Source organism: Mobula birostris, chromosome 15, assembly GCF_030028105.1.
Source record: "Mobula birostris isolate sMobBir1 chromosome 15, sMobBir1.hap1, whole genome shotgun sequence".
NCBI lineage: Eukaryota > Metazoa > Chordata > Chondrichthyes > Myliobatiformes > Myliobatidae > Mobula > Mobula birostris.
This window is the reverse complement of record NC_092384.1, coordinates 38,230,946-38,248,789: the sequence shown is the minus strand read 5'-3', so window position 1 is coordinate 38,248,789 and position 17,844 is coordinate 38,230,946. Positions and strand designations below refer to the sequence as shown.

At 42.2% G+C, this 17,844-nt stretch overlaps 1 protein-coding gene across 2 annotated transcripts in view; it reads right to left on the bottom strand.

Annotated features, from left to right (window-relative positions):
• The window catches only part of LOC140210558 (plasmanylethanolamine desaturase 1), a 170,666-nt gene that overhangs the window by 142,904 nt on the left and 9,918 nt on the right, over positions 1 to 17,844 (bottom strand). The window contains exon 2 of one of the 2 annotated variants that reach the window (XM_072279617.1): positions 471 to 590. The exons of the other annotated variant lie outside the window; for it this stretch is intronic. Within the exon in view, the coding sequence (XP_072135718.1) occupies positions 471 to 590 (120 nt within the window). The remainder of the gene's footprint in view (positions 1 to 470; positions 591 to 17,844) is intronic. 2 annotated transcript variants of the gene reach the window in all.

Genomic DNA, 17,844 nt, shown 5'->3' with positions numbered 1-17,844 from the left:
CGGCCCAGATCAGTGGCGATTACCCAACTTGGTTTACAGATTAGACAAAATCACTAAACAAAGTATTACATACACCCTTGGAGGTCAACGGGGGGGGGGGGGGAATATGGGGTTGCGGGGGGCGGGTGTGCTACCTCCCTGAAATGAGTTTTTTCAGGGTGGGATGTCTGCCACCACTACCTGTCAGAGCAACCTTATGCACACAGGCTCCTGATGTCCACTTTATGTCTGTGTATATAGGCTAATTCTATGTATTTGTATTTATTGTGTTTCTTATGCTGCATCAGATCTGGAGTATTATGTTATTCTCCTTTAAACTCGCGCACTGAACAATGGCAATAAACAATCTTGAACCTTGAGCCAGTGCAAATCCAGCATTCATTCACACCATCTCCTCCAATTTACCAGTAATAATTTGCTCAACTGATTGGTACACAATGTAAGATCAACAAATCATGCACAATACTTACAAATGGCTATTGCTAATTTGAAACAGTGATCCGTGGAAAAGTGCAGCACCAGGCACAGGAAGTTGATGGCCACCAAACACACACACAAGATGACACAGATCCACTCCTGTAACCGTTTTCCTGGGAACAAAGGGGGAAAAAGAAAGTTTTGGAAACTATAATACTGAAGTAGTTTCATCTTAATAATGATAATTCAACGTAAAACCAAATAATGAAGTTATAAGCACAATACCCTACACTAAATGCATTTTGGTCCACTTCATTTTACGTGTTTTATGTGTCTGCCAATGCGAAGTTATACTTTTTTTAAAAAACTTGCCTGAACCAAGGCAATTTAAAACAACGCCTTGACTTGCGAGGCATTGTAGTCAGTTCAAAATGTTGCAACTGATATTTACAATGAATTCAGAGAATATTTAAATCAGGAGTTTTGGTAGTCTGATCCTTCATAAAAATATTTTATACCATACCAATTAATTTTATGGTCAAACAATATATTCTTGATTGCCTGCTTTAAGCAATCTACACAATAGTTGTAAAACATAACCACTGCATTTATATATGAAGCACAAATCTTTGCAGTTCCAAGACCAATTACTCCATCACTCAGCAAAGCACTTCCCTGCTGAGTCACTTAAATTAGTTTACAAACTATATCATAAATAAAGGTTTATCCCAGCTACAGAAATGGCCTCAATTCTGTCGCGTTTCATTACTTCATGGCCTCCCTTTGAAAGCAGAAACTGAAGACTTTTTCCAAAATATTTGTGAAGAGAAAATATAGTTGTTAGTGTAAAGGTTCCAGCTTTCAGAGTGGGCAGGTTGAACAAAGAAACAATACTTTTTTCTTGCCTTTTTAATTCTGCTGTATGGAATTGCAATGGAAGGCTGATGGAAACAGCAGGTAGCTAGTTTTGTTTTTAAAAAGTAAGTGCATTTTTACCTTTATGTTCCGGCCTGTGAGGCACAATCCCAGAATGCACCAGTGTGGGCAGGCTACACCATTCCCATGCCTCACACCAGCCTCCCAAAACAAATGCTCTATCCTGCGCTCTGCAACACAGAGAGACTGCCAGGCCAATAGAGAAAAAGATTCAAGTGTGTGCTGAAAGCCTCCTTGAGGAAATACAAAATCCCCACAAATTCTTGAGAACCTCTGACCCTTGACATTGAAGTGGAGAAGGAGCATTTGTGAAGATACAGAGAACCTTGCAGTCATGTATCAGAAGGACGCAGTGACCTTACAGAAGGTGTGTCCCTCCACCCTCAAAAAAAATCACCCAACACGCCTCATAAATCACCACCTGTTTCATCTATGGAAAAGTCTTTTGTTCCTGCCATTGGTTTCCTGAGCCACCACACAACCCACAAAACCGGAGTGGAAATAAAATCATCCTCGATACAAAGGGACTGCCGGAGGGAAAAGGACAACAATCCCAAAATGTAAACTAGGCATCATACTGCTTCCATACCTTATTGAGAGCATTTGCACCAGGGTTACAGACTTACAACTATAAATCAAATTGACCGCTACGGAGGGATTGCCTCATGACATCCAAGGCCTCCTGCAGAAGCCATATTTGACACCAGGAAGAACTAATGACAGAGCACGATGTAAGCAATCTTCAATGAAAATGCACAGATTAAAGTTACTGTCAAACCAGGTCAGACTAGCTTAGATCAGGAATTCTATCATCAGACACTTATAAGGTGTGGATTTCACTAAAGGTATTGTTGCCAGCTAATAAACCAAGTCTTATCCTGTTAAACACTTTAATTTATTAATTAACTAGGCCTTAAATTCCACCTACCAATCTTCAGATGTTTTACATTCCTTCATGTTTTAACAGAAGGAATTACTGACCGTCTGCGTCAAAAGCAGTTGGAAATTATGCAAGAATCAACCTAGAATTTATGCAAGTAGAATGCCATTCCAGGATGTAAACAATTCATTGAATGTCTAAATATAAAATTTGATACAACTATCTAATTGTTTCAAAGTGCAGCATTTAAAGCCAGGGGATTAATGAAGTTCCTTCCTGGGGAAATGATCACTGAGACGTTGCTGCAGGTATTTTATTTCCAAACTGTTGGCAACATTCTGCCTCACAAACCGAACATCAAAAGCATTTTAAATAGAAGGGAGGGGTGCACAATACTCTGTGCTGTTACTCACAGCACTGGACTCCAAAGTAACAATTACAACAGGTAGGGATTTACATTTTATTTTCAAATTAGCTAAAAACATCTTCATCCCCATTCACCTGAGAAGCAGCTGAAGAAAAGCAAGTTTATTTGATCTCATGCTGAAACTGTTGGGTCTCTTCTTATACAGTGGATTCCAGGTAATTGGGCCATAGGTTAATCAGGGCAGACACTTAATTGGGACAACCCTTAATGAACAAAATTTATTAAGAAAATAGCCGGGCTTCACTTCATTTATTTGGGATACTATGCGCTCAATCAGGACACTTCCTGTTGAGTATTTGTGTCTTAAAGGAATATAGTGGATTCCGGTTTATTGGGCCATCAGCCACTTAATTGGAACAGGATTAAGTAGTTAAATAGTTTCTAACTAGCACCAGTCACATGCACTTGTGTGGCTGATGGACACTACACCATGCTTAAAGTGAACAATTTTTAAATAGCATCAGTTGCGTGCATTTGTGTTCAAAAAGCAGTGATTTTTGTTACTGATAGTTGGAGGGAAATAAGCAATAAGACAATTTAGAACTGTTCTGCTCGCTGCAGTTTCAAATATTCAGGCATGGAGATGCCAGAAGCGGCTGGGAGTGAAAATGAAGCAATTTCTCTACTTCAACAAGTTAGAAGCTTGTTGAATGTATCAGTAATCATCTTGAATGTTACCTCTGGACCCCACCATACACTCAGTCCTCTCCTGTGGCTCGAAGTAACTGTTTGCATGCAACTGCGGACACATCCTAGTGCCCCACTTTGACAGGCGGGCTAAACCAGGTGAGGGTAGCTGGCAGGTCTCATATCCCAGTGAGATTGGGACACGCGTGTGAAGTCAGCTCTGGCATGAAATCTACAGTGAGATCCAATGGCCAGGAAGTCGGTTTTGCAGTTTTCCGTGGCGAGGCACAGAAGATGTCAGAGTCATTCCCTTGTAACCAAGGAAGACCCCAGCTGTGATGACTAATCATACCACTGGACCCGGCTTTCTGAGGTCAAGCCAGCGGAACTGCTGCAATGGCCTTTCGACTTTAAAAACTGTCCTGCACAGGCTTCCTGTCATCATCTGATATGACAGACAGCCACCAGCCATATTGGTAGTGTTGTAATTTATTCCGTATTTAATTTAAAGGACTTTTTTTTTATACCTTTTTAACTATTTCCATGAAACTTTGGCTAATTGGGTCAGCCACTTAATTGGGCCAAATTGTGCTGGTCTCAATGTGTCCCAATTAACCAGCATCCACTGTATTGTGATTTACCTCTTTAACTCTTTCTGATGGGAGACTCCGTTCCTGATGGATACTACAAGACAAAACTGGATAAGGGATTTCCATAGGAGAGTCAAGATTCCACCCTTCAATAACAAGTAACTTCCAGACTCCAGAGAATTGAAGGGCAAACTGTTTTTAGTTCTGTACAAAAATCTAATTTCAAAAAGGTGCTAAACAGTAAGTCCATACTGAATTGCTGAGGGTTGCAAACCAAATATAACCTTCAACTACACAAGTCTTAACTTACAAGCAAAACATTAATTGACTGATAGCAAAACTTATATTTTAAAACACAATCTCAATCTCAAGCAAGGATTCTTTTTCAAGAGATTATGCAAATTTCTGAATTTAGATGCAACTGAATTGAAGTGTTAACATCCTCATCGTTCGTCCATTGGGTTCTGAGCAGGCCTGAACGCAGAAAACTAATAAATCAGCAAAAACAAATTACTGCTTTCAAACCAGACTCTTCTACAGATTCACTAACATTGACCAAATTATGAATTGCTTCAATTCACGTGGGCCAATAATGATACATACTCCATTCCAACTGGGAAAATTCCTGTGCCAATTTTATTAAAATGTTCTCTCTGTGCAGTTCAATTCCCTTGGTAACTCAAAAACTAGTTAGAATCCCCAGGTAGCTACCTCCTCTGAGAATGTGTTGACTTTTACTGCATCTAATGGGTCAGAGGTAAAGAGACACACCCAAAACAGTGATCTTCTAATAAAACGACTTCCATCTCCCAAAGATTTGATCAACACCCAACTGCAATAGCCACTGGAGAGCTTGAGAAAGAGCAGCATGTAGTTTCTTGAAACAACCCACAACAGGCGAACCAAGGTTACTTTAACTGAAGACCAAATATGAGCATCAAACTGATAGATTGACCTAAGATTCACACAGTAGAAGCAATGACTTGGACTGGGTGATAAGAAAAAGGATCTAGTACTTAAGAGTTAGACGTCCTGAACACTGCATTTGTTTATTAAGAGCAATTGCTTGATTTACACTCATTCCATTTACAAATGTTCATGATAACACCTCTGACTCTTTAACTTATGAATCCATCTTCTGCCATCACTCCTCACCATCCAGAGGAATACAATGCACTGAAGTATTCACAGTGCACTTACTGAATTGCAAAATTAGTTTTCCTTACTCATTCTGGCCTATATGTGACTCCAAGGTCCACAAACAAGGACCTTTATCTGCCTGCTCAGTTCAGGGGTATAAGTTATAGTCGTACAATCACCAACACTACAGCACAAAAACAGGCCACTCATCCCATCTAGTCCATGCCGAACTATTACTCTGCCTAGTCCCATCGACCTGCACCCAAACCATAGCCCTCCACACTCCTCCCATCCATGTACTGTACGTACTTACCCAAATTTCTCTTAAATGTTGAAATAGAACCCACATCCATCAATTCTGCTGGCAGGTCTTTCCACCCTCTGAGTGAAGAAGTTCCCGCTCATGTTCCCCTTTCATCCTTAACCTATGACTTCTAGTTTTAGTCTCACCCAACCTTAGCAGAAAAAGCATACTTGCAGTTTCCCTATCTATACCCCTCATAATTTTGTATATCAAATTTTGAATGATGACATTCTATGAATAGGTCGAAGTTATTCACCAATAGTTTGCCACAGTTCAAAACACGGTTATCTGTTTATTTTGAATAATACCATCAACATCTGAGATCTTCCATTTCACACTGAATATTATTCCTACATCTGGCTTGGAAAGTATGATGCAATCATCTCTGACTGTAGACTTGTCATCTGTTTATATTCACAGCCTAGTGTGAATCAACCCTCACCTGGAGAGCCAGCTGGAACCAGTGTCTGTATAGAATATTAATGAGGAAAAAAGGAGGAGATGCGGTACTCAATATTTACAGTATCTCCTGGTGCTTCTGTAATAGGAAATCTAAAAAGCCTCTATATGCCATATGGACTTGAAGTAGTTCAATGTGCCACACGTATCTGAGGCCATGGTTCATATGGCCATACAGTATCTATGCATATGTAATTCAATGCACAAGTTTCACTTCATGAGAGACTGCAGCATTCTTGAAACTGTGGCCTTGAAACATTATTATTTGCCCAGTTATATACTAGAAAAATTGAAACCTGTCCTTTCCAATGCAAGTGATTTTTTTTTAAAATAACATTGCAAAAAATGTTCTGGCAATGCAAAATTACTATTGTGCAATATTATTTTTCAGATTGTAGTTATTTATAAAGATTCACTTTTACCTTTTCCTTCTTTATTTCATTATTATGTTCCTCTCCCTATCTTTCTCTATTATATACTTCTCTTTGGGTCCATGTGTTACAATGAACAATATATCCAAACTTACATTTTCTGCTTTAGATTTTGTGAATTTTAGTCATTTAATACAACATTTATGTAAGCTGCATCATACAATTTCTACGAAAAGGCTGTGGTTAAAGAGCTTACAACAATATGCATGATTTTCCTTCCAGACTTCATGTGCCTGATGTGATGGCACAGTTGGACAAGCACAGAGGCTTCAACATCGCACAATGTGTCCCTCAATGCCACTGCTGTGATTTCTGTCCACACAAATGTGGCCTGCAGACGACAAGCACAAACAGGACTTCACAGGCTGTTTTACAAATGGGGACCTGGCTGTGATGGTCCCATCGGGGCCTGCTTTTAAGTAGCTGTCCGGAACCCGCAGCCCCCCTTCCTCCCACGTATTAGCCCAAATGTCAAGAACCCCAACTCCTCTCTCGAAAAAAAATGCCATGCCAACTCTCAGTACCCACGGCAACCCTACCCCTCCATCTGTATACCAGGTGAATCCTCAGTGGTGAAGCACTCAAAGGAAATGCCTTTCAATAGTTGAATGTGTACAAGTACAGTTCCAAAACACACAATACATCTGCAACAGTAGGTCCTCAAGATAATACTTTACGGACCACCCTGGAATGCTTTTACAATTAACCTGACCAGAGCTGAGAACCTCATTAAAGACTCTTCAACTTGATCGGTTAGATGTACCATTTTTGTCCAGCTTCACAGCTGGTATGAAGGACCCAATGTACAAGATCACAAGGGTTGTAGATTCAGCTAGATTCATCATGGGCACAACCCTCCTACCATCGAGGCCATCATCTTTAAGAAGACAACATCCATTATTAAGGGCCTTCACCATCTGGGACATGTTTTTTTATTACTACCACCAGGGGGAAGGTGCGAGAGGATGAAGACCCACACTCAGCAATTCGGCAACAGATTCGTCCCCTCTGCCATCAGATTTCTGAATGCCTGAATTCAAATTTCTGTATTAGCATGGAGAGAGAATTGGTAAACCAATAGAAAGTAGAGAGTTGGGATACAAGGCTGTTTCTCTGGTCGGCAATCAGTTGTGAGCGGTGTGCCGCAGGGGTAGGTGCAACTGGTCATGATATACATTGATGATCTGGAAGAGCAAACCGTGTGTAGTGTACCCAAGTTTGCTAAATTGAGTGCAAAAGCAAATTATGCAGGGGATACAGAGGGTCTGCAGAGAGATAGAGATACGATAAGTGAGTGGGCAAGGCTCTGGCAGATGGAGTACAATGTTGGTATATGTGAGGTCATTCACTTTGGGAGGAAAAATGGAAGGTCAGATTATTATTTAAATGGTAAAATATTGCAGCATGCTGCTGTGCAGAGGGACCTGGGAGTGCTTGTACATGAATCATGAAAGTCAGTTTGCAGGTGCAGCAGGTTATCAAGAAGGCAAATCGAATGCTGGCCTTCATTGCTAGAGGGATTGTATTCAAGAGCAAGGAGGCCATGCTGCAACTGTACAGGGTACTGGTGAGGCTGCATCTGGAGTACTGCGTGCAGTTCTGGTCTCCATACTTGAGGAACTATATACTGGCTTTGAAGGTGGTACAGAGGAAGTTCAGCAGGTTGATTCGAGAGATGAAGGGGTTTAGACTATGAGGACAGATTGAGTTGCCTGGGACTGTACTCACTGGAATTCAGAAAGATGAGAGGAGATCTTATAGAAACACATAAAATTATGAAAAGGATAGATAAGATGGAGGCAGGAAAGTTGTTTCCACTGGTAGGTGAGACTAGAACTAGGGGGCATAGCCTCAAGATTTGGAGGAGTAAATTTAGGATGGAGATGTGGAGGAACTGCTTTTCCCAGAGAGTGGTGAACCTATGGAATTCTCTGCCCAATGAAGCAGTGGAGGCTACCTCAGTAAATATATTTAAGACAAGGTTGGACAGATTTTTGCATAGTAGGGGAATTAAGGGTTATGGGGAAAAGGCAAGTAGGTGGAGATGAGTCCATGATCAGATCAGCCATGATCATACTGAATGGCAGAGCAGGCTTGACGGGCCAGATGGCCTACTCTGGCTCCTATTTCTTATGTTCTTATCGTCCCTCACAACCCATGAACACGACCTCATTGTTCATTTTTACGCACTATTTACCTTTCAATTCATGGTAACATATCTTTGCACTGCTGCAATAAAACAATAAATTTCACATCATATAAGACAGTGATAAGAAACATCATTCTGATTCCTTTGAGTGCAAAACTATAACTCTAATTACCATGATTTGCAAAAGCCCATGGCCAGCATAAGTGCAGTGAATGGAATTTTCATTGCTTCCTCACTGACTACAAAATCCAAATTATCTATATTACGCTGTCTAATAGTGGTCTTTATAATGCTACTCACACAGCATAAAACTGAAAATTCTCTGTGACAGAAGTCAGGGTGCTCTCTTCATTATAAACACAGAAGATTCTGCAGATGCTGGCAGTCCAGAGCAACACACACAAACTGCTGGAGGAACCCAGCAGGTCAGGCAGCTTGGACTGAAATTAACCTGGTTCTCTTCATTAACCTGTTCAAGTTATTATGTAAAATACTGTTCTGATCATTACATAAAATGCTTATTGTTAAGTCCATCACTAAGAACCTGAAGACCCATTCTCAGCCTGAAAGAAATTTCCTGACACTTTTTAAATTCGTTAGTCTATGTAGTGAACTCAAACAGTGATGCACTGAGAAAAGAAACACCCAACAATTTCAAAAGAAGACAGAACTATGTGCGTTGGTTTTGAACAATCAGGACTAGGGGTGAGAAAAACTGACAACCTTTTCTGATAAATCTAATGTTATATATGTTCCTCAGGTTGGAGGAACAACACCTTATACTCCATCTGGGTAGCCTCCAACCTGATGACATGAACATTAACTTCTCAAACTTCCGCTAATGCCCCACCTCCCCCTCGTACTCCATCCGTTATTTATATACACACATTCTTTTTCTCTCTCTCCTTTTTCTCCCCCCGTCCCTCTCACTATACCCCTGTTGCCCATCCTCTGGGCTTCCCCCCTCCCTTTTCTTTCCCCCTAGGCCCCCTGTCCCATGATCCTCTCATATCCCTTTTGCCAATCACCTGTCCAGCTCTTGGCTCCATCCCTCCCCCTCCTATTTTCTCCTATCATTTCGGATCTCCCCTCCCCCCACTTTCAAATCTCTTACTAGCTCTTCTTTCAGTTAGTCCTGACAAAGGGTCTCGGCCTGAAACATCGACTGTACCTCTTCTTACAGATGCTGCCTGGCCTGCTGCGTTCACCAGCAACTTTCATGTGTGTTGCTTGAAATTCCGGCATCTGCAGATTTCCTCGTGTTAGTGTAGAAACAAGCAACTCAACCACTATAAACACTCAGGGGCCACTTTATTAGGTATGTCCTATACTTAATAAAGTGGCCACTGAGTGTATATTTGTGATCTTCTGCTGTTGTAGCCCATCCACTTCAAGGTACAACATGTTGTGTATTCAGAGATGCTCCTCTGCACACCACTGTTGTAACGCGTGATTATTTGAGTTACTGTCGTCTTCCTGTCAGCTTGAACTAGTCCGGCCATTCTCCTCTCACCTCTCTCATTAACAAGGCGTTTTTGCCCCCAGAACTGCTGCTCACTGGATTTTTTTTATTTGTTTTTTTTTCGCTCCATTCTCTGTAAATTCTAGAGACTGTTATGTGTGAAAATCACAGGAGATCAAATCACCCTGTCTAGCACCAACGATCACTGAAATCACATTTCATCCCCATTCCGATGTGTGGCCTGAACAACAGCTGAACTTCATGACCATAACTGTCCTGTTGCTGCTGCCACACGATTGGCTGATTAGATGCACCTAATAAAGTAGCCACTAAGAGTATATCCATGCTGATCAATTTTTCTGCCGGTAAAATTTAATAATCCCCCTTTTCCCTCCTAATCTCCTTTTAGGCATCTTCCTACATACACTGTAGTCCTGACGGGCCTCCCCCATCACTAGTTCCCGATAACTCCTATATTTCTCTTCATTCAAACCTCGATATCTCTCAACATCCAAAGTTCCCAATTACCTAGTCATGGTTTTTGGGTTGCAACTCCTCAGTCCTGCCACAGTTTTATGACAATAAAGCTTCAACTAAAAGTTGTTTAATACATTTACAAACAAGAGAAAATCTGCAGGTGCTGGAACTCTTTTCCATAGATGCTACCTGGCTTGCTGAGTTCCTCCAGTGTTTTGTCTGTGTTGCTTTAATAAATTTACTTTGCCTACTGAAGGGCAGAAATTATAATACTGTAATCATTCTGCTTGTAGTGCATATAATTTAAAAACTATGGAATAAATGTGGTCAAATTCATTTAAACATCAAAAATATTTTGTCATCTTTACTTTAACCAGTATTCCATGACATCCAAATTCCACTGAGTAAGGTACCAGGAATCTGCTGTAATATTCTTGGGGGTTTATTCACAATATTTTCTTGTATTTGTCAAGCTAACCAAGCCTGTAGACAGATTTCACATCTCCTACAATGAAGGGAGTACCTTTTCCCACCCGATTGTAAGTATTTAATAGAAAGTAATTGATTGTGCTGTGAATTCTTTACACTCTATAGAAAGCAAACATGGGTCACCACAGGAAGAGAAAAATGAACCAATCCATTTACTGTCCTTGTTACAAAAAAAAATTTAAAAATTACAGTCAGATTTTGGAACTAAAATGATAAGCTACATATGCTAAGGTTGATTATCTAATTCAAAAGCAGATCATATAAGTTGTGGCTTGTGTGCAACTCATTCACTGAAGCAAATTAGACATCTTGAAAAATATTACCTTTCGAAGTATCTATTTGACTATCATATTTAACACACTGATTTTAAAGTATAATTTGAAAATTAATGTTAAGTTTGAATCCTTGAGTATAGAATTAAACTGGAAAAAAATCCAATTGAGTGACTTTATCTGTTTACAAATACTCAGTAAAGGTTATTACCCTGCTAAGTAAAATTATGTGCATTGAATCTATGTAAACAAATCTGCACCAAGCTGAAGGGCTATCTGAAGTCAAATTTGCTTTATCTTAAAGTAAACTCAGTTGTTGATTGACTGAAAATGTGCCAGTACTTTCTCAAAGTGAGCATTTCTTGTGAAGCACTTGTTATTCTCTGCTTTGCAAGGTGCTAATTCTTGTTGGTGTACAGTTTCACAATCATTGGTTCTTAATCTAAGTAACAATTCTTCATCAGCAATATAACACCCTGTTCGAGCCTGGAATGCATGCCAAATATATACTTCATGCATGGCACAAAATTAAAACCAGTTGGCCAGGTAAGGAACTTTATGCAATAGTACAAAAGTGTTTACATAGAACAGGACAATACACAATACAAGGCCCTTCAGCACACAATGTGCTGCTAACCAGTTAACCTACTCCAAGATCAATCCAACCCTTCCCTCCCACATAGTGCACCAATTTTCTTTCTTCCATGTGCCTACCTAAGAGCATCTTAAATGTCCCAAATGTATCTGCCTCTAACACCATCTCTGGCAGCTTATTTCATGCATCTACCATTCACTCTGACATCCCCCTTATAAATTCCTCCAAACATCTCAAAAGTATGTCCTCTCATATTGGCCCTTGCTACCCTGAGGAAAAAGCACTGGCTGTTCACTCTATCTACACCTCTTCAACCTGAGCCTGAGGCTCCAAAGGGTTCCTGTGCTGTGGAAGACGTCCTGCCTCGTCCCTGTGCCGAAGACACCATGCCCCAGCGGCCTCAATGACTACAGACAGGTGGCATTGACCTCCCACATCATGAAGGCCCTGGAGAGACTTGTCCTGGAGCTGCTCCGGCCTATGGTCAGGCCACACTTAGATTCCCCTCCAGTTCGCCGACCAGCCCCGACTAGGAGTTGAGGATGCCACCATCTACCTGCTGAACCGTGTCTACGCCCACCTGGACAAGCCAGCGAGCACTGTGAGGGTCATGTTTTTTGACTTCTCCAGTGCATTCAACACCATCCGCCCTGCTCTGCTGGGGGAGAAGCTGACAGCGATGCAGGTGGATGCTTTCCTGGTGTCATGGATTCTTGATTACCTGACTGGCAGACCACAGTACATGTGCTTGCAACACTGTGTGTCCGACAGAGTGATCAGCAGCACTGGGGTTCCACAGGGGACTGTCTTGTCTCCCTTTCTCTTCACCATTTACACCTCGGACTTCAACTACTGCACAGAGTCTTATCATCTTCAGAAGTTTTCTGACGACTCTGCCATAGTTGGATGCATCAGCAAGGGAGATAAGGCTGAGTACAGGGCTATGGTAGGAAACTTTGTCCCATGGTGTGAGCAGAATTATCTGCAGCTTTATGTGAAAAAGACTAAGGAGCTGGTGGTAGACCTCAGGAGAGCTAAGGTACCGGCGACCCCTGTTTCCATCCAGGGGGTCAGTGTGGACATGGTGGAGGATTACAAATACCTGGGGATACGAATTGACAATAAACTGGACTGGTCAAAGAACACTGAGGCTGTCTACAAGAAGGGTCAGAGCCGTCTCTATTTCCTGAGGAGACTGAGGTCCTTTAACATCTGCCGGACAATACTGAGGATGTTCTAAGAGTCTGTGGTGGCCAGTGCGATCATGTTTGCTGTTGTGTGCTGGGGCAGCAGGCTGAGTGATGTTGTGGGGATGGAACTGAGCTCTCTGACAGTGGTGTCTGAAAAGAGGATGCTGTCCAAGTTGTCTGCCATCTTGGACAATGTCTCCCATCCACTACATAATGTACTGGGTGGGCACAGGAGTAGATTCAGCCAGAGGCTCATTCCACCGAGATGCAACACAGAGCGTCATAGGAAGTCATTCCTGCCTGTGGCCATCAAACTTTACAACTCCTCCCTTGGAGGGTCAGACACCCTGAGCCAATAGGCTGGTCCTGGACTTAATTCCTGGCATAATTTACATATTACTATTTAACCATTTATGGTTTTATTACTATTTAATTATTTATGGTGCAACTGTGACAAAAACCAATTTCCCCCAGGATCAATAAATTATGACTATGACGACTATCATCTTATATACCTCTATCAAGTCATCATTCATCCTCCTTCGCTCCAATGGGAAAAGCCCTAGCTCACTTAGCCTTTCCTCATAAGATATGCTCTCCAATCCAGAGGTACGGTAAATCTCCGCTGCACCCTCTCTAAATCTTCCACTTCCTTCATAAAATTATTTGAGCAGAACACAATGTGGTCTAACAGAAGTTTAACTGAGCCTCAACACTACCTCACGGCACTTGGACTTGACTAATAAAGGCCAACAGATCATACACCTTCTAAACCACCCTGTCAGCTTGTGCGGCAACTTTGAGCGCTCTATGGACGTGGACCCCAGGATACCTCTGTTCCCCCACACTGCTAATATTCCTGCCATTAACCCTGTAATCCACCTTCAAGTTCAACCTTCCAAACACTTCACACTTCCCTGGATTGCACTCCATCTGGCCCAGCTCTGCATTCAAAGACCGTCCCACTGTAACTTACGGCAAACTTCTACACTATCAACAACACTGCCAATCTTCAAGTCATCTGCCAACTTACTAAGCCGCCCATCCACTTACTCATCCAAGCCTTTATAAAAATCTCAAAGAGCAGAGGTCGCAGAACATCACCAGTCGCCAACCTCCAATTCTGAATCCTTGCAGCCAAGTTTTCCGGGATCTCATGCCTCCTGACTTTCTACCATGAAGAACCTTGCTAAACGCCTTATGTACATCCATAAACGGACAACACATCCACCACTCCACCTTCATCGGCTTGTTCTGTCACTTTCTTGAAGAAGTTAATCTTTGAAAGTACATTATCCAGAGCATAGCTTCAGAACCAGACTTCACTACAATTTGAGACTTTTCATATGTTGTTCACATATTTATACACTGTAGTTTAATTAAAAGCCACTGCTCAAAAATTAAAGACTGCTCTGTTTCTCTCTCTCTCTCCCTCTTTCTCTTTCTCTCTCTCTCTTTATGTGCTTCTACAAACAGCACAAAAGGAACTTCAGTCACTAAGTGGGCACTGACTTTGCAATGTTACTGGTTGAGTAACTGGGGTGCAAAGAACATTGAGACAGGGTATACAAGTAGAGCAGTGTTGCTGGCTGACAGTGGACATGCCACATGAGTCAGGAAACCTGAGAGACAGAAATAGATACTAACTACTCTCTCTGTTGATGTTCATGAAGGCAAACAATATCATCAAGGTCCTGGGGGAACGCACAGATTAGTGAAACACAGTGGCACTGTTCCTGGTAGCAGGGCCAGAGGCACTTGAGAGCTTCGTGAGTATCCTTGCACCACAAACACTGAAAAGCCAAAGGGGCAACTCAGTCCTCTGTGTCACTGGAGATTTTAAAAGAGCTACAAGTCTGACACATGCAGCCAGAGGAAATGACTGGCAATGCCTGCTCAGCCTAAAGACAAGGAAGGATCGTGCATTCCCACCGCTGCCTGTAAGGAGTTTGTACGTCCTCCCCGTCTCCACATGGGTTTCCCCAGGTACTCCAGTTTCCTCCCAAAGTCCAAAGACATAACAGCTGGTAGGTTAATTAGTCATTGTAAATTGTCCCACGATTAGGCTAGGTTTAAATAGGGGGTTTGCTGGATCGCATGGCTTGAAAGGCAGGAAGGGCCTATTCTGCACTGTATCTCAATCAATTAATAAATATATAGATAAAATAAACAAACAAACAAATAAATAGATTCTCCAAGCCTTTTTAGATTGGCCATTGCAGAATCATTTACTATGCATTTGGACTGATCAGAAAATTTAAGGCAATACTATTTAAAACAGCGAATCTAACGTTTGAGGCTGCAAGTAGCAGGGCTACTAACACAGAGATGCCATTTAAAAACTTGAGGCTGGTTCATTCTGGCCACTCTTCTAAGAAGCACATAGGGGAAAAGGCAACAAGAGGTGATGCTGGCAGCAATACCATTCTCCTGGCCGAGCAACACACACAGAATGCCGGGGCAGCTCAGCAGGCCAGGCAGCATCTGTGGAAAAGAATAAACAGTCGACGTTTCGGGCCGAGACCCTTCGGCAGGACTTGGCCAAGTCACGTGGATCAGGAGAAAAACCAGTAGGTCGCCTGAGTGCAAAAGGTGAGAGGTCTTGGCATGGATGCTACACGGGGCACTACACCTCAGGAAGGCAAGCACAACAGATATCACAGAATGGGCTATATTTTGTAAGGGGGGGGTGAATCCCTGAGAATGGCAACAGTTGCCAAAGATGGCGGCTCCCATATGGTTTGAGTGGGTTCAGGGTACAGAAGTTGATGAGCCCATTCCAGAAGGGGTACCCGTACACATGGAAGAATCAGATGTTGAGAAGATGGAAAGAGAAATACTCCACGGTATCTACTGCACTGTAATAAGGACAATATATTTAACACCAATCGTAAAGCAACATACATTGTACATGGATACTATGCTAAAACAATCCATCACAGGCCAGAATAAGGCAGAGAAGAATTACGTTGGGCTCTTTAGCAACAGAGGGACCTCTGAGTTACATGGGAAGTAAAACGCTGAGCGTCTAGGAGAGACGGAGGTGTCCAGTTGCCTCAAGAACATAAAATGGATTGAGTCTGTCCAATTGAATGACAGTATCTTTGAAATGATGATCGCTCAGGGGTGCAGTCGAGGGATCCCACACACTTCTGGGTGCAGTGGCCCCACCTGAGCCACTGGAGATAGGAGGAGAGAAAGGTTTATCAGGCAGCAGGTAGAAACAAACAGGGTGCAACTGGAGAAAATGGCAGATCAATAATTACTAGGTAACTACCAGCAACAATGAGAGAAACTGCAAAGTGGTACGACAGTGCCATGAGTACAAGTAGCTCTCTCCACAAGGTCGGGTACACTGATCAAGGCACAGGTAGCGATGCAGTAATTCACATACAATTAGACAGCAGTCCTTTTGACTGGCAACGTGACACTCGGGACGTAAAGCAAATAAGCAAGCAAGCTTGAGAGCTCCTTTGAAAGAAGATGATGGCTTGGATGAAGTATGTGGTTATGTAACAAGAAAACTCACGTGGCCCAGAGATGTGGTAACGAAGCACAGCAATAAATAGTAACATGGTACATTCATAAGTATGCAATGAAGTGAATAATCACGTAAGATACAACTTCGAAGCCATTAAGAACAGAGTGAATTGTGGAGGTCGGAGCAACAGTAAAGGCTAAGCATGTGTACACATCACTGCAGGTCAGCGGGTGAAGTAGATATGCATCAAAGTGGCATGAACTACTCAGACTGAAAGTATTGAGAACAGAAACACTGAATGGCCAAGCATGAAATTGAAACAGACTTGGAGCAGTGGATAATGTTCACAAAAAAAAAACACAATGCTGGAAAAACTCAGTTGGTCAAGAAGCTTCTGTGGAGGCAAAAAGGAGAAAAGTGGCATTTTGGGTGGAGATCCTGCATCAGCACTGAGAGAGGACAGTAAAAATTGCCAGTGTTTTGTACCGGGGTCCCAACCTTTTTGATGTCATGAACCCCTATCATTAACCGAGCATCCGTGAACTCCCAGGTTAACCTCCAGTGTAGCAGAACGAGGCAGGGTAAGAATAAAGGCTGGAAGGGGATAGGCAGATGTACCACACACAGCATTCCAACTGGTTGCATCACCATCTGGTATGGACGGGCCACCGCACAGGATCAGAAAAAGCTGCAGGAAGTTGTAAACTCAGCCAGCTCCGAGATGGGCACTAGTCTTCCCAGCATCCAGGATATATTCAAAAAGTGTTCCCTCAAAAAGGTGGCACCCATCATTAAAGATCCCTATCACCCAGGGCAAGCCGTCATCACACTGTTACCACCTACGAGGAGGTACAAGAGCGTGAAGACACACACTCAACATTTTAAGGAACAAAATTCCTTACTCTAATTTATAGTTTTATTATTATGTATTCACAATACTGCTGCCATGAAACAAATTTCATGACATATGCCAGTGATGTTAAACCTGGTTCTGATTTTGGGGAGGGGTGACAGGTAAATGGAACCAGCTTGGGGAGGGGCTGGCAGGAGATGAGTGGAGCCAGATATGATAGTGAGCAGATGAGATGGTGAGGTAATCAGACGCTCAGGGGATTGTACCAAAGTGAGCTGTCCCAGAGAATACAGAAGCATTAGTCTGACAGCAAATTGGCAATTTCAGACTCAGAGGCAGACAATTTCAGAGGAACTGCCTTAATTTCTTGAACAGCATGGGAGAAGCATTTCATAAAAGTTTGGAGAAGACAGCTGTGCCACTGAAAAGATCCCATGAACAAAGTAGAAACAATAGTTGAAGTGTGACCTGCTGCAGTGAGTTGATATGAACTGAGTTTTACAAATCCAACATGCACAGTGAAACTGACGTTGTGTGACTTCTGCATCTGCAAAAACTCTTGCTATTCACAGAACTTCAGTGAAGTGGACTGAATTAAGGGCAAGGGTGACTTGTATACCAGTCCCAAAATTAGTAGGTTTTCACAAACTTTGGGTCATATAATG